The 23,323-nt window shown below is 57.8% G+C and overlaps 2 protein-coding genes across 4 annotated transcripts; one reads left to right on the top strand and one right to left on the bottom strand.

Annotated features, from left to right (window-relative positions):
• Window positions 1-42: 42 nt before the first annotated feature.
• On the bottom strand, window positions 43-3,369 carry LOC115947518 (CD209 antigen-like protein C). Of its 2 annotated transcripts, none has more exons than XM_034071996.1 (9): window positions 3,173-3,369; window positions 2,846-3,004; window positions 2,662-2,760; window positions 2,476-2,526; window positions 2,301-2,390; window positions 1,930-2,022; window positions 1,702-1,853; window positions 676-785; window positions 43-231 (listed from the first exon to the last, which is right to left on the bottom strand). In XM_034071996.1, exons 1-9 carry the CDS (start codon window positions 3,237-3,239, stop codon window positions 99-101), a joined length of 954 nt encoding a protein of 317 aa, XP_033927887.1. In that variant the 5' UTR covers window positions 3,240-3,369; the 3' UTR covers window positions 43-98. The 2 variants fall into 2 exon arrangements, with proteins under 2 accessions (XP_033927887.1, XP_033927888.1); XM_034071997.1 differs by having other exon boundaries at window positions 2,846-2,941.
• A 1,923-nt stretch (window positions 3,370-5,292) lies between these two features.
• On the top strand, window positions 5,293-20,012 carry LOC101869518 (EVI5-like protein). 2 transcript variants are annotated; one of them, XM_034072048.1, is made up of 20 exons: window positions 5,293-5,342; window positions 7,192-7,352; window positions 7,976-8,165; window positions 8,236-8,460; window positions 9,223-9,297; window positions 9,419-9,499; window positions 10,578-10,721; window positions 10,798-10,887; window positions 11,101-11,198; window positions 11,280-11,340; window positions 12,179-12,232; window positions 12,947-12,979; window positions 13,980-14,120; window positions 15,210-15,338; window positions 15,496-15,819; window positions 16,458-16,514; window positions 16,604-16,657; window positions 17,332-17,403; window positions 17,802-17,897; window positions 19,022-20,012. In XM_034072048.1, exons 2-20 carry the CDS (start codon window positions 7,222-7,224, stop codon window positions 19,199-19,201), a joined length of 2,235 nt encoding a protein of 744 aa, XP_033927939.1. In that variant the 5' UTR covers window positions 5,293-5,342; window positions 7,192-7,221; the 3' UTR covers window positions 19,202-20,012. The 2 variants fall into 2 exon arrangements, with proteins under 2 accessions (XP_033927939.1, XP_033927938.1); XM_034072047.1 differs by having other exon boundaries at window positions 9,374-9,499.
• The last annotated feature ends 3,311 nt before the right edge of the window (window positions 20,013-23,323 follow it).

Here is a 23,323-nt window from a genome sequence, read left to right as displayed (position 1 = left end):
AAGGGCCTTTTGGACCCCTTTTTGGACCCCTTTTTGGACCCCTTTGTCCCCCAGCTCCATGTTTTTCCTGGTTCCCCCCCCATCTGGATCCATTGGGATCAACAGGAGCGCTCGCAGATCCAAGCTTCCTTGTTGGAGCAGGACACGTCATTCCAGCGCCCATTGGAGAAGATGGTGGCACAATCCTCCCCGTGCTCCCCCACGTTGTTGGGTTCACCGGTATTCCAGAAGCTGGGAAGGAGATGGGAAAGGGGGACGGGGGGGGGCACATCAGTTTAGGTGGAAAACTTGCCATTTGGGAGCATTTGGGGGTTGGGATTTGGGATTTGAAAGAGAAGTGCAAGGGAAACACCCCCAAAAAGAACCTTTCCCCCCCCCCCATTAAACACCATTTTGGTGCTTTTGGGGATGCAATTCCCATGGTTTTCCCATTTTCCTGCTCTTTCAGGTGGGAAAGGAGTGGGGCTGCTCCCAGAATCCCGAGGAGATCCATGTGGAATAACCCTTGGATGAGGGAACCAACCAGCCCCTTCTATGCCCCCTTTTGGCCTCTTCTGCTGCCCAAAGCTCATTCCCGTGCTCTGGAATCCCCAAACCCGAGCGGGTGGAGGAGGAAGAGCCTGGATTTGGGTCCAAAAAGGGGGAAAAAGCTGCTTTTTGGGGCTCAAACCGTACGAGATGGAGGTGGAGCTCCCGTCTTCCCATTGCCAATGGCCTTCCCTGTAGGAATCCGTCAGCCCCAGCCAGAAGATCCGGTTCTCCATGATGTGATTGGCCAGGAATTTCTGCCAGCCGGGGGGGGGAAAGGGATTTCCAATGGATTCCTGCCCTTCCCAATGGATTCCTGCCCTTCCCAATTGATTCCTGCCCTTCCCAATGGATTCCTGCCCTTCCCAATGGATTCCTGCCCTTCCCAATTGATTCCTGCCCTTCCCAATTGATTCCTTCCCTTCCCAATGGATTCCTTCCCTTCCCAATGGATTCCTTCCCTTCCCAATGGATTCCTGCCCTTCCCAATGGATTCCTGCCCTTCCCAAGGGATTCCTGCCCTTCCCAATTGATTCCTGCCCTTCCCAATTGATTCCTGCCCTTCCCAAGGGATTCCTGCCCTTCCCAATGGATTCCTGCCCTTCCCAATGGATTCCTGCCCTTCCCAATGGATTCCTGCCTTTCCCAAGGGATTCCTGCCCTTCCCAATGGATTCCTGCCCTTCCCAAGGAATTCCTGCCCTTCCCAATGGATTCCTGCCCTTTCCAATTGATTCCTTCCCTTCCCAATGGATTCCTGCCCTTCCCAATGGATTCCTGCCCTTCCCAATGGATTCCTGCCCTTCCCAATTGATTCCTTCCCTTCCCAATGGATTCCTGCCCTTCCCAAGGGATTCCTGCCCTTCCCAATGGATTCTTGCCCTTCCCAAGGAATTCCTGCCCTTCCCAATTGATTCCTGCCCTTCCCAATGGATTCCTGCCCTTCCCAAGGGATTCCTGCCCTTCCCAATGGATTCCTTCCCTTCCCAATGGATTCCTGCCCTTCCCAATGGATTCCTGCCCTTCCCAATGGATTCCTGCCCTTCCCAATGGATTCCTTCCCTTCCCAATGGATTCCTGCCCTTCCCAATGGATTCCTTCCCTTCCCAATGGATTCCTGCCCTTCCCAAGGGATTCCTTCCCTTCCCAATGGATTCCTTCCCTCCGCACTCACATTCTCCTGCTCGGAGCTGACGGTGGCCAAGTGCCCATTGAGGTTCCCACAGAATTCCTTAGCTTCCCACCAGGATTTCTTGGTGCTGGAGAAGAAGTAGCAGGTCCTGGCGAACTGCAGCCATCCGGCAGGACACGTCGGGCACAGGATTCCTGCAGGAAGCGCCATGGAAGCATGGAAAATCCATAGGGAATAACGGGGGGGGGGGGGTTGGGGATCGGGGCTCACTCGAGAAGCTGCGTGTCTCCTCCAGCACCACGGAGAGCTCCCTCTTCACCCCCTCCAGCTGCTGCTGCAGCGGCTCCAGCGCATTCCTTGCCTCTGGAATGCGTTAGAGGGATTAAAGGGAATGTGGGAGCTGGAAACACACAGAGCCTCCGTTGTCCTCCCTTTTCCCATCCCCATTCCCACCCATTGGGTTCCATGGGTTTGCTCCATTTCTCCAGGCATCTTTCCCTTCAATATCCCACTTCCCAACACCCCACACTGACGCGGGTTGGCTTCCTGCATTCCCAGCACCTTCCCCCCCATTCCAGACGGTTGGAAAACGGTGGGAAAAGGCTAAATTGAAGGGTTTTCCATCAAAACCAAGCTCTCACCCAGGTCTTGGAGGCGACCCCGGAGCTCCTTCCCGCATCCCGTTTCGCACTGCGCCATCCTCCACTGCAGCTTCTCCACCTCCTGGGACACTGGGAAGAGGGAAAACTCCATTTGATCCCAGTATTCGGGATCCCAAAGGGACCTCTCCCTCCCATTGCCTTTTCCTTGGAATACCGTTGAGGAGCTGGATGCGAACGGCCTTGACCTCCTTGGAGAGCTGCTTGTCTGCAATGGACACAAGAGAAGGATGCTCGCACCAGGACCTGATGGGAAGGGGCTTCGGAGCGTCGCATTCCCACTGGGAAGCCTGTATCCGTGTGGATACTGAGGGTGCTGATCCTTTGGGAATCGATCTCCTACCGAGGGCGTGCTGGACCTGCGAGAGGTTGAGCCATGCTGTTGTGTGGCTGCTCTCATCCCGCATCCGAGCCTCTTCCAATGCTTCCCATGCCGCGGACACTGAAGGAGAGAGAATTCCCCTTGGAGAGCTCCACGTTTTGCTCAATTCTGTGGTGTTTTGACCCAAAATGGGGCTTGGCCTCACCTCTCCGGAGGTTCACGATGCTCAGAGCCATCAGGAGCACGAAGGAGAGGGCCAGGAGCAGGGAGAGCAAAGCAATGGCTCTATTGGGAAGCGAGGCTGGAGGGATGGATATTCCCGGGATAAGGCGATCCCAAAGAGCATTCCCCAATGGATGCTCTCCTAAGGAAGAGCTCAAAGAGGAGAAATCACCCCAAACCCCCCCCTTGGGGGGCTCCATCCCCATGGTCCCATTGGCATCCGTCCCCCTCCATCACCTCCTCCTTAAGGAGCCCAAAGCCTCCACTTCCCCATTTCGGGAAGCCCAAACCCATTCCCGTTTCCCAGTACCTCCTTTAGGAGCTTCCTGCTCCCTCTCCCCCATCTCCAGCTCCTGCGCAGCTGCTCCCGGCTGCATCTCGGAGCCGTTCCCGTTGGATCCCTATGGGCTGAGGAGTTGGAGCATCCCAAGGAAGGGAAGGAAGCAGCTTGCACGATCCTGACCTTTCCGAGCACAGGACCGGGACCAAATCTGCTCACTCAGGACCTTTGGGGCTCCTGATGGCACCGCCCCTTCCCTTTTCATCCCTGACCCAAAATCGCATGTTTTTCGTCACAAAACCTGCCCTTTTTGGAGGTTTCATCCCCAAAATGAGGTTCTCCAAACTTCAGGTCTTTTCTTGGAGGGTTTTGGGGGAATTTTTGGTGCTTTTGGGGTCGTTCTTGCCTTCAGACCAGGAGAAAGCTCCCCTTGTGGAAACCTCCAGTGTTGTAGGCTCTGATCCCTGGAATCATGGAAGGAGCTTGAGATCCTGATGGACACTTCCCATTGGAGCAGGTCACACGAGCCCCATCCAGCCTGGGCTGCTCCATCCACTCCTCCTCCCTTCATCCCATCCCATTGTCCCACCTCTTCCTTATCTCCAAGCTGAGCCTCCCATGGAACCCATCACCCCTTCCCTATGGCTCCAGTCCATGGGAAGGTCCCTCCGTGTCCATCCCTTGGGATCATCCCAACCCATGCGCAAGGACCTTGTCCTTGGTTCCTATGGAGCCCCATGAGGTCCCTCCGGATCCATTCCCATCCCTTGGTGCCATCACAACCCGGTGTTGCCGTCATTCCTTGCATGGGAATGGTTTTGTTCTTATGGAAAACCCAAATTCCAACCCAAATAGCTCCAAAATCGCCCCATTTCAGCCCATTCCCACCTTGGGAAGAGCCAGCCCATCCGGAAACCGAATGTTCCCACCCAGCTTCCTCTTTTGTTCCCGTTTCCCCTTTCGGATCCCAGATTTTGGGGAAGTCAAGGCTCAGCTCATGGCTTCTGGTGCCTTTTTGGGTCAAAACCCTGAGATTTTGGGTTCTGGTTGCCCTGGTGATGGGGAGGGGTGGGGATGGGGGGGTGAAAATGGTGCTTTTTAAGCTGAAACAAGGGAAAACCGGGATTAAAGTGAATAAAGGGCTGAAAATGCACCCCCAATGCCCCTCATCCCCATCCATAGGGATATCATATCCCCATATCCCTATGGACACCCCATCCAGCATCGCTCTTCTCCTTGGCGACACTCCCAATGCCCCCTTATCCCTGTGGAATGGGGTCTCCAGTGTCCCTGTACCCCCCCAGCGACCCCCGTTCCCCCCCAAGACCTGAATCCATAAGGAACAAGGGACCCAATATCCCACCCTACCGGGCACCATGGCCCCATATCCCACCCTATAGGGCACCATGGCCCCATATCCCACCCTATAGGGCACCATGGCCACATATCCCACCCTACCGGGCACCATGGCCCCATATCCCACCCTATAGGGCACCATGGCCACATATCCCACCCCATAGGGCACCATGGCCCCATATCCCACCCTATAGGGCACCATGGCCCCATATCCCACCCAATGGGGCACCATGGCCCCATATCCCACCCAATGGGGCACCAGGGCACCTTATCCCTATGGATATCCCTATGGATCAGGGACCCCATCCCTGGGGGGTAACCGAGGACCCTTACAGCTACTCGACACCCCATTGGTGGATGAGCCAGCCAATCAGAGAGGCAAATCCAGACCATGGGCAGAGATGAGCGCCGCTCCTATTGGCTGCCTCACTCTCTCCTCTGCTATCGATTGGTCTCTTCTCCATCAATCAAACCCAGCCAGGAGGCGGGGCTTGTTGCTCTCCCTGCACCCCATTGGCTGCTCTCCCCATCCATCCCCACCACCCTCGCCTCCCATTCGCTGCTCCCGCCCCTCTTTGCATCTCATTGGCTCAGCAGCCGGCTTGGGGCGCGGACAGCAGCGATTGGTGGAGCGGGAGGGCCGGAGCGCTCAAGCTGCGCTCTGATTGGCTGAGGGGCGGGGCTCGCCCGTCAATCACCGCCCAATGAGGGCGGTGGCGGCGGTGCCCCCCCCACGGCAGCGCCCGGGCCCGTTCGGCTCCGTTCGGCTCCGTTCGGGGCCCCCCCCCCCCCCCCCCCCCCCCCCAGGGATGCAGCAGGCGGTTGCCATGGCAACGCATCACAGGTAGGAGGGGCTGGGGGGGCTTCTTCCATTGTACCCTATGGGGGGGTGATGTGGGGTGACCCCCCATGGCTATGGGGGGGGGTATGGGGGTAAAGCCCCCCCCTACCCCATGCTCTGATGGGGGGGGCTATAGGGTAAAGACCCCCTATATACTATATTGGGGGTACCCCCTATGGGGGGGGCATTGGGATAATCCCACCCATCTATGGGGCAGATTGGGGGTGTCTTTCCCCCCATGGGGAACCCACCTTTATGGCTAAGGGGGGTGCTTCCATTGTGGGGCTCTGTGGGGGGGGCCCATAGAGGGGAACACTGGGGTGGGTGAGGGGCTCTTCCCCCCCCCCCCCCCCCCCCCCTCCTTTCCTGGCTGCTTTTTCCCTTTAAATCATGAGGTTTGGGTTAAAAAGCATCAAAAAGGAGGGGGTTGGGGGGGGGGGCACCCCCTGCCCCACATCTATGGGGCTAAGGTTGGGTCCCCCCCCTCTGTGATGGCTCCATCCAGGCACAGCCCCAGAGCGGTGCCTTTGTGTGCTTCCTGCTGCCTCCTTTTGGGTTGAAATCCCAGGATTTTGGGTCTGATGGGATTTGGCAGCAAATCCCATTTCCCCCCCTCCCCCAAATCCCTGCTCCTTTTGGGATGCTTTTCCCCTTTTCCTGCTGCTTTGGGAGCCTTTGATAGGGATGGAGGCACAAAAACCCCCAATTTGCATGGAAAAACCCCAAAACCACCCAAATCTTGGGCTCATTTCAGCCGATTTTGGGCAAAAATCCCTTCGTGGGCATCAATTGGGAATGTTTCTCCCTAAAAATCCACATTTGGGGATGAAGGGGATGGGATCTGAGCATCAAATCCCCCCCATTTGGCCCCATCAGCGCAGAATTCCTGATGTTTAACCTCATTTCTGAGCCGTTTTCCTGCTTTTCCCACCCTCTGGAATGCTGCTGGTTGCATCCATGGGATCTTCCCTCTTCCGGCTCCTTTTCCATGTTAAAAATGGGCTTTTCTGGCAACATTGGAAGGGAGGATTTGCTGCTTTGGGAGTGTTGGGAAGAGCCTCCACTAATCCCTGCTGGATGGGGGGGGGAGATTCCCACTTCCAGGAATTCCCTTTGGGAACACCACCCCCTGCTCTCACACAGCCCAAGCCCTGGCGCATTCCCAGAGCCATTCCCATCATCTGATCCCTTCCAATCCAAGTGTTCCCAGCAAATGCTCTTCCCCATCCCTTGGGAATCCTCAAGGAATGGTGGCCCCAGCTGCAAATCCAATGGGATTCCACCCCATGAGAACCCCACAACTTCCCTTGGCTTCCCCTTATCCCATTCCCGCCTGGATTTGGGCAGGGAACATCACCCTTTGCCCCCCTCATTTTGTCCATTCCATGTTCATCCAATGGGAATTCTTCCTCCTTTGGGAAAAGAGCTCCTGGTTTGGGAATGTTCAGTGGGAATATCTCATCCCTCTGGAATCCCTCTTTTCCCAGCATTCCCAAACCTGCTGTTTCCCATCCCATTCCTGCATCCCAAACTGGGATTCCCTCCTTGGAGAGGCATTTTTCCATGGAAAACCACCACACTGGGTTGTGAATCCATAGGGAAACCTATGGATTCACCCTCCCATCCCACGCATTCCTTCCCAAAACGAGGGAATTTCGGGCTTAATTCCCGCTTTTCGGCTCTTTCAATGGGGGCCAACACAGGATGGGAAAACTGGGCTTAAAGAGAACAATTCTGAGGGAAATTTAGGGAATTTTAGGGAATTTTTAGGTCATTCCATGCGTTTCCATGGGCTCCCAGCCAGGGATGCTCCCTGGATCCGAGGGGGACACCATTGGGGTTGGTTTTCCAGGTGAGATCCCACGATCCCGGCTGGAATTCCATGATGGCGTCTCCGGCCGTCAGCCCTGATTCCTCATCCCACTCGGCTCCCGCTTGTTCCCCCACTTCCGACTCGGAAAACCTGAGTCCCGATGAGCTGGAGCTGCTGGCGAAGCTGGAGGAGCAGAACCGGTGAGATCCCAATGGGATCCCCCCATTCCCACTCCTTATCCCACCTCTTCCCATCCCTGACATCCCACACGCGACGGGGATGGAATTCCGGGAGCTGCTTCCTCAAGCATCCCGGCTGGGAATCATCTCCATGGTGGTGTTCCCCTATGGGATCTGCACTTCCAAGCGGGAATAGGGGAGGTTGGGAAGCAGGTGGCTGTTTGGGAAGGGATAAATGGGGAATGGTCCCATTCTGCTGCTGGGATCCCACCTGCTCCTATGGGAAAAGGAGGTTGGGAGGAGTCTCTTGTGCCCCTTTTGTGGGAATTCCTCCATTTCTGGGATATTTTTGATGGAATTTCCTCTTCTTTGCGTTATTTTATGGGAATTCCTCCATTTCCGGGATAGCTTTGAAGGAATCTCCTCTTTTTGGGGGTTATTTTTGGGGAGTTCCTCCATTTTTTGGATGGTTTTGCTGGAATCTCCTCTCCTTTGGGTTATTTTTGGCCATTTTCCGGGATACTTTTACTGGAATCTCCTCTTTTTTGCCCGATTTTGTGGGAATCCCTCCATTTCTGAGCCGGTTTTCCTGGAATCCCCTTCCCTTTGGGAATCCCTTCAAGCCTCAGGCTCCTTTCCTGCAGCCTCCTGGAAGCCGACTCCAAATCCCTGCGCTCCATGAACGGCTCCCGACGGAACAGCGGCTCCTCATTGGTCTCCAGCTCCTCGGCCTCCTCCAACCTCAGCCACCTGGAAGAGGACACCTGGATCCTATGGGGCCGCATCGTCAACGAATGGGACGAGTGGCGCCGCAAGAAGGAGAAGCTGCTGAAGGTCGGGAAGCTCCGGATGGACTCATGGATCCCATACATGGATCCGGGATTGACGCTCATCCCGTCCATAGGAGCTCATCCGGAAGGGGATTCCCCATCACTTCCGCGCCATCGTCTGGCAGCTGCTGTGCGGAGCCTCCGAGATGCCCGTCAAGAAGCAGTACTCGGAGCTGCTCAAGATGTCCTCGCCCTGCGAGAAGCTGATCCGTAGGGATATCGCGCGCACCTACCCGGAGCACGACTTCTTCAAGGGCCAGGACAGCCTGGGCCAGGAGGTGCTCTTCAATGTCATGAAGGTAGCGCCCATTCCCTGCCTTTGGAATGGGGCGAGTCCGGACGCGGCGCTTCCCGCGGCGTTCCCAGAGCTTCCTGCTTTCCGGCATTCGGGAACAAGAGGTTTTCCCATTGGGTTTCCCTCTGGATTAAGGAAGCAACACTCCATAGTTTTCCCATTGGGTTTCCCTTTGGATTAAGGGAGCAACACTCCATAGTTTTCCCATTGGGTTTCCCTTTGGATTAAGGAAGCAACGCTCCATAGTTTTCCCATTGGGTTTCCCTTTGGATTAAGGGAGCAGCACTCCATAGTTTTCCCATTGGGTTTCCCTTTGGATTAAGGGAGCAACGCTCCATAGTTTTCCCATTGGGTTTCCCTTTGGATTAAGGGAGCACTTGGGGTTTTTTGGGATCTCATCCAATGGGTGTTGATGGCAACCAAGCAAAGCTCTTTTCCAGCATGGAAATGGGCTTCCCATTGAGGATTAAGGCTTCCTGCCACAGGGAATGTGGTGGCCAAGCCCTTGCTCACACGTCCATTGACATAGAGGGGTTGGGAATCAGGGAATGCTGGAACGAACCCGGTTGGGAAAGAGCTTCAAGCCCATCAGATCCACCCTTTATCCAAGCACTTCCAAGGCCCAGGATTCCCACCCATCCCGGCGCCATCGGGATGCCCCCATTGGCATCAATGGAGCCACCCAGCCCTGAGGCTGTTCCCAGGCGGATGTGACCCCATTCCCACCCCTCCGCCTGGAGCATCCAAGGCTTTTCCTTCTTCCCAGGCCTATTCCCTGGTGGACCGCGAGGTCGGCTACTGCCAGGGCAGCGCCTTCATCGTGGGACTGCTGCTCATGCAGGTTTGTGGTGGGTCCCAGCTCCCTCCCCGCTCGCAGCCCCGGATCCGGTGGGATTCGTGTCCCGTCGGATCCGCAGATGCCCGAGGAAGAGGCTTTCTGTGTGTTCGTGCGGCTGATGCAGGAATACCGACTGCGGGAGCTCTTCAAGCCCAGCATGGCCGAGCTGGGGCTCTGCATCTTCCAGTTCGAGGCCCTGCTGCAGGTGGGCACTGGCGCCGGGGGAGGGAGCATCCATGGGGAACAGCCGGGAGCATCCAAAGGGATCATCCATGAGATGCTCCATGGACCATCCATGAGACATCCAAAGGGACCATCCATGAGACATCCAAAGGGACCATCCATGAGATGCTCCATGGACCATCCATGAGACATCCAAAGGGACCATCCATGAGATGCTCCATGGACCATCCATGAGACATCCAAAGGGATCATCCATGAGATGCTCCATGGACCATCCATGAGACATCCAAAGGGACCATCCATGAGATGCTCCATGGACCATCCATGAGACATCCAAAGGGACCATCCATGAGATGCTCCATGGACCATCCATGAGACATCCAAAGGGACCATCCATAAGATGCTCCATGGACCATCTATGAGCCTATGGGCACCATGGGCACCATCCATGAGACATCCAGAGGGATGCTCTGAGGAGCATCCATGACTCCTAAAGGGCAGCACCAATGGGACCCAGAGGACACCTTGGGGGTATCCATGCCCCATGGACCACCCATGGCCTGTGGGCAGCACCCTGGGGTCCCTCATGGTGCTCTCATCTATGGGGCAGCACCGAGGCCCATCCACAAGCCCTCCTGGAGCTGTCCCAGCCACAGGAGCCAGGATTGACCCTGGGAACCATCCCCCATTCCCACTATTCCTCCATCCCCCATTCCCACTATTCCTCCATCCCCCATTCCCACTATTCCTCCATCCCCATTCCCGGTTTTCTCCATCCCCCATTCCCAGTTTTCTCCATCCCCATTCCCAGTTTTCTCCATCCCCCATTCCCACTATTCCTCCATCCCCATTCCCACTATTCCTCCATCCCCATTCCCAGTTTTCTCCCTCCCCATTCCCAGTTTTCTCCATCCCCATTCCCACTATTCCTCCATCCCCCATTCCCAGTTTTCTCCATCCCCATTCCCAGTTTTCTCCATCCCCATTCCCACTATTCCTCCATCCCCATTCCCACTATTCCTCCATCCCCCATTCCCACTATTTCTCCATCCCCATTCCCAGTTTTCTCCATCCCCCATTCCCGGTTTTCCTCCCTGCAGGAGCAGCTGCCGGAGCTGAACACCCACTTCCGCTCCCAGAGCTTCCTCACTTCCATGTATGCTTCCTCCTGGTTCCTCACCCTCTTCCTCACCACCTTCCCATTGCCGGTGGCCACGCGCGTCTTCGACATCTTCATGGACGAGGTAATTCCCAAGGGAATCCCATCCCCATGGAGCTGGGATCGGTCCCCTCCGGGATCCCCATGGACCCTTCCCATAGGGGCTGGAGATCGTTTTCCGTGTGGGAATGGCGCTGCTGCAGTTCAACCAGGCTGAGCTGGTCCAGTTGGATATGGAGGGAATGTCCCAGGTCCGTGATGGGTCCTTTGGGATGCATTGATCCCATGGGATGCTTGCAATGGGATTGGCCTATGGGATTTGGTTGGGGACACGTTTGGGATGGGTTTGTCCAATGGGATGTGGTTGGGGGCACGTTTGGGATGGGTTTGTTCAATGGGATGTGGTTAGGGGCACGTTTGGGATGGGTTGGGGCTGTGTTCCATGGTGTTCCCTGCATCCGCAGTACTTCCAGAAGGTGATCCCGCACCAGTTCGACAGTTGTCCGGATAAGCTCATCCTTCGGGCATTCCAGGTCAAATACAATGCCAAGAAGATGAAGAGGTGAGGCCATGGAATGGGGACCCTGTGGGAGATGTGGGGCGCGGACAATGGGGTCTGGTCCCATCCCTGTATCCCAACCAGGCTGGAGAAGGAATACGCCAGCATCAAGAACAAGGAGATGGAGGAGCAGATCGAGATCAAGGTGAGGCGCAGCCATGGAGCCCATTCCAGAGCCATGGAACACATTCCAGAGCCATGGATCCCATTCCAGAGCCATGGGACCCATCCATGTAACCCATTCCAGAGCCATGGAACCCATTCCAGAGCCATGGAGCCCATTCCAGAGCCATGGGACCCATCCATGTAACCCATTCCAGAGCCATGGAACCCATTCCAGAGCCATGGAGCCCATTCCAGAGCCATGGGACCCATCCATGTAACCCATTCCAGAGCAATGGATCCCATTCCATGTAACCCATTCCAGAGCCATGGGACCCATCCATGTAACCCATTCCAGAGCCATGGAACCCATTCCAGAGCCATGGAGCCCATTCCAGAGCCATGGGACCCATCCATGTAACCCATTCCAGAGCCATGGAACCCATTCCAGAGCCATGGAGCCCATTCCAGAGCCATGGGACCCATCCATGTAACCCATTCCAGAGCAATGGATCCCATTCCATGTAACCCATTCCAGAGCCATGGGACCCATCCATGTAACCCATTCCAGAGCAATGGATCCCATTCCATGTAACCCATTCCAGAGCCATGGAACACATTCCAGAGCCATGGAGCCCATTCCAGAGCCATGGGACCCATCCATGTAACCCATTCCAGAGCCATGGAACACATTCCAGAGCCATGGAGCCCATTCCAGAGCCATGGGACCCATCCATGTAACCCATTCCAGAGCAATGGATCCCATTCCATGTAACCCATTCCAGAGCCATGGATCCCATTCCAGAGCCATGGATCCCATTCCAGAGCCATGGAACCACCCCCCACCATGGCCTCATACCCCCTTTTGTCCCCCCTCCCAGCGCCTGCGCACGGAGAACCGGCTCCTGAAGCAGCGAATCGAGACCCTGGAGAAGGTGAGGGCCATGGGCAGCACCCAAAAACACCTGAAGTACCCCAAAAACACCCCAAAAACACCCTAAAGTACCCCAAAAAACACACCAAAAACACCCCAAAAACACCCTAAAGTACCCCCAAAACACACCAAAACACACTAAAGTACCCCAAAACCACCCTCAAAACACCCTAAAGTACCCCAAAATCACCCCAAAACCCCCCGAAACACCCCAAAACCCCCCTAAAGTCCACCAAACCACCCCCAAACCACCCTAATACACCCCTAAACACTCTTAACCAACCTATACCACCCCAATAACACCCCCTAAAACACCCAAACCCACCTGAAACCCCCCCCAAAATCCCCTGAAACACCCCCAAAACCCCCCTGGGGGGTCCCTACCCCCTCCCCCCCGTTATTGGAGCACCCATGGGTGCCCCCCCATGGCCTCCAGCTCCCCTCTTCCTCGCCCCCTTCCCAGCGCTGTCCAGGTGCTGAAAGCCGCTCCTCCCGCCCGCTCCATGGCCGCTCCATGTGGACTCGTCAATGGGGAGGTGGGAATCGCTCGGGATCGGGGCCGAACAGGAGCAGGAATCCCATGGGAACCCCCCCCCCCATCCATGGGACACCCCAGGGAAGGGCTGGGAATGCCGCGGGGCCTCCACTTCTCTCGCTGCTTCCGTCTCATTCCTTCTCTTTTCCCTCTTTTCCCTGTTTTCCGGCCGTGCGGCAGGAGAGCGCGGCTCTCGCCGACCGCCTCATCCAGGTACGGGCCCCACACAGGGAATCTCCTGCTTTTCCTGCCTTTTCCTCCCGCTGCCCCATTCCCGAATCTGGGAATTCTGGCCCTTCTCCTGCTTTTCCGGAGGCTCCCGCGGCAATTCCCTGCGGGAGGGGGGTGGGAATGGGGGGGGAATGGGGTTGGGGTTGAGTGGGAGGGGATGGGGCAGAGTGGTCCCGAGGTCCCCATGGGGCTGGTGGCTCCTATGGGGCACGACATTGGCATTGCTGCTCATCATTGGCATCTCCTTCACCCCCTTGTCCCCATTACCCCCATAACCCCCTTACCCCCATTACCCCATTAACCCCATTACTCCATTACCCCCCATTACCCCATTAACCCCATTACCCCCATTGCTCCATTACCCCCTTTATACCCATTACCCTATTACCCCACTACCCCATTCCCCCCATTACCCCATTCCCCCCATTACCCCATTCCCCCCATTCCCCCCATTACCCCCATTACCCCATTAACCCCATTACCCCCATTGCTCCATTACCCCCTTTATACCCATTACCCTATTACCCCACTACCCCATTCCCCCCATTACCCCATTCCCCCCATTACCCCATTCCCCCCATTACCCCCATTACCCCCATTACCCCATTAACCCCATTACCCCCATTGCTCCATTACCCCCTTTATACCCATTACCCTATTACCCCATTACCCCATTCCCCCCATTACCCCCATTACCCCCATTACCCTATTCCCCCCATTACCCCCATTACCCCCATTACCCCATTAACCCCATTACCCCCATTGCTCCATTACCCCCTTTATACCCATTACCCTATTACCCCATTACCCCATTCCCCCCATTACCCCCATTACCCCCATTACCCTATTCCCCCCATTACCCCCATTACCCCCATTACCCCATTAACCCCATTACCCCCATTGCTCCATTACCCCCTTTATACCCATTACCCCCATTCCCCCCATTACCCCCTTGCCCCCCCCACCCCATGACCTCCGGCAGGGTCAGGTGACGCGGGCGCAGGAGGCAGAGGAGAACTACATCATCAAGCGGGAGCTGGCGGTGGTTCGGCAGCGCTGCAGCAGCGCCACCGAGAGCCTCCAGCGCGCCCAGAGCACCATCCGCCAGCTGCAGCACCAGCAGGTGCGCAGCGCCCCCTGCGGCCCGGAGGACTCGGTCCCCTTGGGTTCCATTGGGTTCCATTGGGTTCCATTGGGTTCCTGTTGGGTTCCCATTGAGTTCCAGTTGGGTTCCATTGGGTTCCTGTTGGGTTCCCATTGAGTTCCTCTTGGGTTCTTGTTGGGTTCTTGTTGGGTTCCTGTTGGGTTCCTGTTGGGTTCCCATTGAGTTCCCATTGGGTTCCTGTTGGGTTCCCGTTGAGTTCCCGTTGGGTTCTTGTTGGGTTCCTGTTGGGTTCCTGTTGAGTTCCCATTGAGTTCCAGTTGGGTTCCAGTTGGGTTCCATTGGGTTCCTGTTGGGTTCCCATTGAGTTCCCCTTGGGTTCCATTGGGTTCCTGTTGGGTTCCTGTTGGGTTCCATTGGGTTCCTGTTGGGTTCCATTGGGTTCCTGTTGGGTTCCATTGGGTTCCATTGGGTTCCTGTTGGGTTCCTGTTGGGTTCCCATTGAGTTCCAGTTGGGTTCCATTGGGTTCCAGTTGGGTTCCTGTTGGGTTCCATTGGGTTCCAGTTGGGTTCCATTGGGTTCCATTGGGTTCCTGTTGGGTTCCATTGGGTTCCTGTTGGGTTCCATTGGGTTCCTGTTGGGTTCCCATTGAGTTCCAGTTGGGTTCCCCTTGGGTTCTTGTTGGGTTCCAGTTGGGTTCCCCTTGGGTTCCTGTTGAGTTCCCATTGAGTTCCAGTTGGGTTCCTGTTGGGTTCCATTGGGTTCCAGTTGGGTTCCCCTTGGGTTCCCATTGAGTTCCAGTTGGGTTCCCCTTGGGTTCTTGTTGGGTTCCAGTTGGGTTCCTGTTGGGTTCCCATTGAGTTCCCGTTGGGTTCTTGTTGGGTTCCTGTTGGGTTCCTGTTGAGTTCCCATTGAGTTCCAGTTGGGTTCCCGTTGGGTTCCAGTTGGGTTCCCCTTGGGTTCCCATTGGGTTCTTGTTGGGTTCCAGTTGGGTTCCTGTTGGGTTCCCATTGAGTTCCCGTTCGATTCCCATTGGGTTCCCATTGGGTTCCAGTTGGGTTCTTGTTGGGTTCTTGCTCCATCCCTGCTCCATCCCTGCTCTATCCCAGGGGAACCCGCGGCTCAGTGAGGCCTTCGTGACGCAGCTCGAGGCAGAGCTGGAGCAGTCGCGGCTCCGCGAGAGCCAAACCCGAGGAGCCCTCAAGGAGATGCAGGATCGGGTCCTCCACATGGAGCAGGTGCCCCCATTGATGTCCCACTGATGCCCCATTGATGCCTCCATTGATGCCCCATTGATGCCTCCATTGATGTCCCATTGATGCCCCATTGATGCCCCATTGATGCCCCATTGCTGTCCCCATTGATGCCCCATTGCTGTCCCCTCTGTGCCTGCAGCAGAGCAGTTCCGTGCGGCTGCAGGAGGAGCTCCAGGACCAGTTCCAAGAGGAGCACCTGGAGCTGGAGCAGGAAGAGCAGGAGCTCCAGGAGCAGCTCCAGGATCAGCTCCAGGATGAGCTCCAGGATCAGCTCCAGGATCAGCTCCAGGATCAGCTCCAGGATCAGCTCCAGGAGCAGCTCCAGGATCAGCTCCAGGATCAGCTCCAGGATCAGCTCCAGGATCAGCTCCAGGAGCTGCATGAGCTGCATGAGGCTGAGGCCCTCGGGTCCCTATCGGAGCTGCAGCAGCCGGTGAAGGAGCTCAGGGACAACGGCACAGGGGTGACAGTGGTGCTATGGATGCTATGGGTGCTGTGGGTGCTATGGGTGCTATGGGTGCTGTGGGTGCTGTGGGTGCTATGGGTGCTGTGGGTGCTATGGGTGCTATGGGTGCTGTGGGTGCTGTGGGTGCTATGGGTGCTATGGGTGCTATGGGTGCTGTGGGTGCTACGGGTGCTGTGGGTGCTATGGTCACTGATGGGTGCTGTGGGTGCTGTGAGTGCTATGGGTGCTGTGGGTGCTATGGGTGCTGTGGGTGCTGTGGGTGCTGTGGGTGCTATGGTCACTGATGGGTGCTGTGGGTGCTATGGTCACTGATGGGTGCTGTGGGTGCTGTGAGTGCTATGGGTGCTATGGGTGCTGTGGGTGCTATGGTCACTGATGGGTGCTGTGGGTGCTGTGGGTGCTGTGGGTGCTATGGGTGCTATGGTCACTGATGGGTGCTGTGGGTGCTGTGGGTGCTATGGGTGCTATGGTCACTGATGGGTGCTGTGGGTGCTGTGGGTGCTATGGGTGCTGTGGGTGCTATGGGTGCTATGGGTGCTGTGGGTGCTGTGGGTGCTATGGGTGCTGTGGGTGCTATGGTCACTGATGGGTGCTGTGGGTGCTATGGTCACTGATGGGTGCTGTGGGTGCTGCAGGAGGTGCAGGTGGAGCTGCAGGAGCTGCGGCAACGGGTGCTGCACCTCGAGAGCCAGGTAGGGCCTCACTGTGGGTGCTGCACCCATGGGTGCTGTGTCCATGGGTGCTCTGTCTGTGGCTCCATGGGTGCTGCTCTCCCCCATAGGGTGCTCTGCAGCCACTGGAGGTTCAGCACCGGCACCAGGAGTTTCAGAGCCAGGTATGGGGACAATGCCATGGCACCCATGGGCACCCTATAGACACCCTATAGACACCCCTAGAGCCTCATGGACACTACATAGAGTGAAACTGGGTGCCACTAGGGTACCATTGGGTACCATTGGGAGCCATTGGGTGCCATTAGGTAACACTGGAGTGCCACTGGGTGCTGGTGGGTGCCATTGCATGCTGTTGGGTAATGTTGGGTGTCCTTGGGTGTCATTGGGTATCATTGGGTGTCATTGGGTGCCATTGGGTATCATTGGGTGTCATTGGGTACCATTGGGTGCCATTGGGTATCATTGGGTATCATTGGGTGTCATTGGGTGCCATTGGGTGTCCTTGGGTGTCATTGGGTATCATTGGGTGCCATTGGGTGCCATTGGGTGTCATTGGGTGCTGTTGGGTATCATTAGGTACCATTGGGTGCCATTGGGTGCCATTGGGTATCACTGGGTGCCATTGGGTATCATTGGGTGCCATTGGGTATCATTGGGTGTCATTGGGTGCCATTGGGTGCCATTGGGTGCCATTGGGTACCATTGGGTGCCATTGGGTGCCATTGGGTGCCATTGGGTGCCATTGGGTGTCATTGGGTGCCATTGGGTGCCATTGGGTGTCATTGGGTGCCATTGGGTATCATTGGGTGCCATTGGGTGCTGTTGGGTGCCGCAGGAGCTGCACGAGGGGAGCAACGCGGCAGCAATGGAGGAGCTGCGGCAACGAGTGACAGAGCTGGAACTGCAGGTGTGGGAATGGGGTGTGGGGTATTATGGGATATGAGATATGGGAGATATGGGATGTGGGGTATGGGGTGTGGGATATGGGGTGTGGGATATGGGATGTGGGGTATGGGGTGTGGGATATAGGGTATGGGATATTATGGGATATGGAATGTGGGATATGGAATGTGGGATATGGGGTGTGGGATATGGGGTGTGGGATATGGGATGTGGGGTATGGGGTGTGGGATATAGGGTATGGGATATTATGGGATATGGAATGTGGGATATGGCATATGGGATATGGCATATGGGGTATGGGATATGGGGTATAGGATATAGGATATGGGATATGGGGTATGGGGCATGGGATATGGGGTATGTATGTGGGGTATTATGGGATGTGGGTGCCATGGCTCCCAGCAGGAGCAGCGGCTGCTCCAGGGGCAGCTCAAGAGCTCGGAAGCAGCTCAGAGCATCCGGCACCTGCGGGAGCACATCCGGGAGCTGCAGGCAGAGGTGAGGCCCCCACAGCCCCATAGGTGTCAATGGGGCCCCCACAGCCCCATGGGTGTCAATGGGGCCCCACAGCCCCATGGGTGTCAATGGGGCCCCCACAGCCCCATGGGTGTCAATGGGGCCCCACAGCCCCATGGGTGTCAATGGGGCCCCCACAGCCCCATGGGTGTCAATGGGGCCCCCACAGCCCCATGGGTGTCAATGGGGCCCCCACAGCCCCATGGGTGTCAATGGGGCCCCACAGCCCCATGGGTGTCAATGGGGCCCCACAGCCCCATGGGTGTCAATGGGGCCCCCACAGCCCCATGGGTGTCAATGGGCCCCCACAGCCCCATGGGTGTCAATGGGGCCCCACAGCCCCATGGGTGTCAATGGGGCCCCCACAGCCCCATGGGTGTCAATGGGGCCCCCACAGCCCCATGGGTGTCAATGGGGCCCCCACAGCCCCATGGGTGTCAATGGGGAGCGGAGCAGCCCCATGGGTGTCAATGGGCCCCCACAGCCCCATGGGTGTCAATGGGACCCCACAGCCCCATGGGTGTCAATGGGCCCCCACAGCCCCATGGGTGTCAATGGGGCCCCACAGCCCCATGGGTGTCAATGGGGCCCCCACAGCCCCATGGGTGTCAATGGGGCCCCCACAGCCCCATGGGTGTCAATGGGGCCCCCACAGCCCCATGGGTGTCAATGGGGCCCCCACAGCCCCATGGGTGTCAATGGGCCCCCACAGCCCCATGGGTGTCAATGGGGCCCCCACAGCCCCATGGGTGTCAATGGGACCCCACAGCCCCATGGGTGTCAATGGGGCCCCACAGCCCCATGGGTGTCAATGGGGCCCCCACAGCCCCATGGGTGTCAATGGGGCCCCACAGCCCCATGGGTGTCAATGGGGCCCCCACAGCCCCATGGGTGTCAATGGGGCCCAGAGCAGCCCCATGGGTGTCAATGGGGCCCAGAGCAGCCCCATGGGTGTCAATGGGGAGCGGAGCAGCCCCATGGGTGTCAATGGGGCCCAGAGCAGCCCCATGGGTGACAGCACTCCCCCTCCCTCCCCTTCTCTGTGGCCCCCTATCCCCCCCTTATCTCATCCCTTATCCCATCCCCCATCCCCCCCTATCCCATAGATCCGGATGCTTCGGGGGTCGCTGCCATTCGGTGCCGTGGGGCTGGGCCCCCCCCTGCGCCCCCCCCTGGACTCCTCGGGCTCTTCCGACGAGGAGCCCCCACCCCCCCCACTGCGGGACCTGAGGCACTTGGGGGGCAGCAGCGACAGCGACCACGAGGGGGCGCCCCCTGCACCCTGAGCCCCATAGAGGGGGGGGCTCCAGCCCCATAGAGCCTGGGGGCAGCAAGGGGCACCCATGGGTCCTGTGGCACCCAAGGACACCCATGGAGCCCATAGGACACTGAGGAGCACCCATGGGTGCTGGGGCACCCAAGGACACCCATGGAGCCCATAGGACACTGAGGAGCCCCCATGGGTGCTGGGGCACCCAAGGACACCCATGGAGCCCATAGGACACTGAGGAGCACCCATGGGTGCTGGGGCACCCAAGGACACCCATGGAGCCCATAGGACACTGAGGAGCACCCATGGGTCCTGTGGCACCCAAGGACACCCATGGAGCCCATAGGACACTGAGGAGCACCCATGGGTCCTGTGGCACCCAAGGACACCCATGGAGCCCATAGGACACTGAGGAGCACCCATGGGTCCTGTGGCACCCAAGGACACCCATGGAGCCCATAGGACACTGAGGAGCACCCATGGGTGCTGGGGCACCCAAGGACACCCATGGAGCCCATAGGACACTGAGGAGCACCCATGGGTGCTGGGGCACCCAAGGACACCCATGGAGCCCATAGGACACTGAGGAGCACCCATGGACCCTATAGGACCCAAGGGACACCAAGGAGCACCCATGGACCATGGCACCCAGAGGACACCGGGGGGCACCCATGGGCCCCATAGCACCCAATGGCACCCAAGGGGCTCCTGCCCTGAGGGATGCTGGGATGTGATGGGATATGGGGACGGGGATGGACCCAACCCCCCCCCCCCCGCCGGGATTGGTTCCTTCCTGTACAGAGAAATAGAGACAATGCTGGAAAACAGCCCCAAAATCCCAGGAGTTCACCCCAAAAAAGGCCTCTTGGAGCCCCAAATCCCTGAGTTTTGCCCTAAAATCCTGGGAATTCACTGCGGAAATGGGCTGGGACCCAAAAAGCCTCAAATTCACCCCAAAAATTCCCTCTGGAACCCAGAAGCCTGGAAATTGGTCCCAAAACCTTGAAAATTCACCCCCAAAATGTGCTGGGAGCCCAAAAACCATCGAATTCACCCCAAAAAACCCACTTGGCCCCAAAACCCCTCAGATTCAGCCCAAAATCACCTCCCCCCCCATCAATAACCACAAGGGGGGGGAGGGGCTCAGGGGCTCCTTTATTTGACCCCGGGGGGGGGGGGGAGGGAGGGGGGAGGGGCCGGAAGGTTCCATTGATGAGGGGGGAGGGGCCGGAAGGTGGCGGCTTCAGGGGGCGCTCCTGAGCTGGGGGGGGAGGTCCCATTGAGCCCCCATTGACCCCCATTTAGTCCCCATTGAGCCCCATTGACCCCCATTCAGTCCCCACTGAACCCCATTGACCCCCATTGAGTCCCATTGACCCCCATTGAGTTCCCACTGATCCCCATTGAGCCCCCATTGAGCCCAAATGACCCCCATTGAGCCCAAATGACCCCCATTGAGCCCCATTGACCCCCATTGAGTCCCCATCGAGCCCCATTGAGTCCCCATTGAGCCCCATTGAGTCCCCATCGAGCCCCATTGAGTCCCAGTGAGCCCCATTGCCCCATACCTGGCACTGGAGGGCAGCACTGGAGCTGGGGGGGGCAGGAGGGGGCCGTGGGGCAGCTGGGGGGGAGGCAGCAATAAGAGGGGGTCATAGGGGGATCTATGGGTTCCTATGGGTCTCTATGGTCTCTATGAGTCTCTATGGTCTCTATGGGTCTCTATGGGTCTCTATGGTCTCTATGGGTCTCTATGGGTCTCTATGGTCTCTATGGGTCTCTATGGGTCTCTATGGGTCTCTGTGGGTCTCTATGGGTCTCTATGGTCTCTATGGGTCTCTATGGGTCTCTATGGGTCTCTGTGGGTCTCTATGGGTCTCTATGGTCTCTATGAGTCTCTATGGTCTCTATGGGTCTCTATGGGTCTCTATGGGTCTCTGTGGGTCTCTATGGGTCTCTATGGGTCTCTATGGGTCTCTATGGTCTCTATGGGTCTCTATGGGTCTCTATGGGTCTCTATGGTCTCTATGGGTCTCTATGGGTCTCTATGGTCTCTATGGTCTCTATGGGTCTCTATGGGTCTCTATGGGTCTCTATGGGTCTCTATGGTCTCTGTGGGTCTCTATGGGTCTCTATGGGTCTCTATGGGTCTCTATGGGTCTCTATGGTGCTGTCCCCTCACCTGTGCGCCCATGCACGAACCAGACCCCCCCGACCAGAGCTGCTCCCACCACGAAGGCCCCAAAGGAAACGGCAGCGACGACCTCGGGGGGGACCTGTGGGTCTGGGGGGGGAAGGGGGCAAAGGGGGGGCAATGATGGAGCCCCCATTGCCCCCCATTACCCCCCATTGCCCCCCATTGCCCCTTCCCATTGCCCCCATTGCCCCTCCCCATTGCGTCCCCATTGCCTCCTCATTGCCCCTTCCCATTGCCCCCCCATTGCCTCCCCATTGCCTCCTCATTGCCCCACCATTGCCCCCCATTGCCCCTTCCCATTGCCCCCCCATTACCCACCATTGCCCCCCCCATTGCCCCCCATTGCCCCTTCCCATTGCCCCACCATTGCCCACCATTGCCCCCCATTGCCCCTTCCCATTGCCCCACCATTGCCCCCATTGCCCCTTCCCATTGGCCCCCATTGCCCCCCCATTGCCCCCCCCATCTCTCACCCTCCGGGGGGGGCTGGGGCCGGTTCCGTTGCGGGGGGGGTGGGGGGAGGCGCAGCACGGGGGGGGGAGGTGGGAACGGCAGCGGGGGGGCACCTGCGGGGGGAGGGGGTTATGGGGGGGGGGCGGATCCGTGTCCGGGTGTTCCCAGTATTCCCAGTGTGGGGTATGGGGTATCCCAGTATTGCTGCTATTCCCACTATTCCCAGTGTTGGGATTGGCTGTTCCCGGACCTGTTCCCCCTCCCCGCTCCGGTCCCAGGGTCACCACCATTGGCCTGGACACGGTTCGCAGGGCGGGGCCTGGGCCTGGGCGGGGCCGGGGGGCGGGGCCTGACCCTGAGGCTCCGCCCCCTCGGCGGGAGCAGCAGCTGGAGCCACACTGGGGGCAGGAACGGGAACGAGGCTCAAGCGGTGACCTCGGATCCATCCCGATCCCAATCCATCCCAATCCCACTGCATCCCAATCCCACTGCATCCCATCCTGCTCCATTCCCTATTCCCATTCCCATCCCCATTCCCATCCCATCCCATTCTCATTCCCATCCCCATTCCCATTCCCATCCCCATTCCCGTCCCCATTCCCATCCCCATTCCCATTCCCATCCCCATCCCCATCCCCATTCCCATCCCCATCCCATTCCCATCCCCATTCCCATTCCCATCCCCATTCCCATTCCCATCCCCATTCCCATCCCATCCCCATCCCCATCCCCATCCCCATTCCCATCCCCATTCCCATCCCCATTCCCATCCCATCCCCATTCCCATCCCATCCCATCCCATCCCATCCCATTCCCATCCCATTCCCATCCCATCCCCATTCCCATCCCATTCCCATCCCATCCCATCCCATCCCCATTCCCATCCCATTCCCATCCCATTCCCATCCCCATTCCCATCCCATCCCCATCCCCATCCCCATTCCCATCCCCATTCCCATCCCCATTCCCATTCCCATCCCCATTCCCATCCCCATTCCCATCCCATTCCCATCCCATTCCCATTCCCATTCCCATCCCATCCCATTCCCATCCCATCCCCATCCCATTCCCATCCCCATTCCCATCCCCATTCCCATCCCCATTCCCATTCCCATCCCATCCCCATTCCCATCCCATCCCCATTCCCATCCCATCCCATTCCCATCCCATTCCCATCCCATTCCCATCCCATCCCCCCCTTACCGTTCTCCCATTCCCATCCCATTCCCATCCCATCCCATTCCCATCCCATTCCCATCCCATTCCCATCCCATCCCCCCCTTACCGTTCTCCCATTCCCATCCCATCCCCATCCCCATCCCATCCCATTCCCATCCCATCCCATCCCATTCCCATCCCATCCCCATCCCCATCCCCATTCCCATCCCATCCCCATCCCCATCCCCATTCCCATCCCATTCCCATCCCATCCCCCCCTTACCGTTCTCCCATTCCCGTTCCCTGCTGCCTCCCGGCAGAGCCGGACGC

The sequence above is a fragment of the Melopsittacus undulatus genome, chromosome 23 (genome assembly GCF_012275295.1).
Source record: "Melopsittacus undulatus isolate bMelUnd1 chromosome 23, bMelUnd1.mat.Z, whole genome shotgun sequence".
Lineage (NCBI taxonomy): Eukaryota > Metazoa > Chordata > Aves > Psittaciformes > Psittaculidae > Melopsittacus > Melopsittacus undulatus.
The sequence above is the reverse complement of the archived record's forward strand: the minus strand, read 5'-3'. Positions and strand labels throughout refer to the sequence as shown.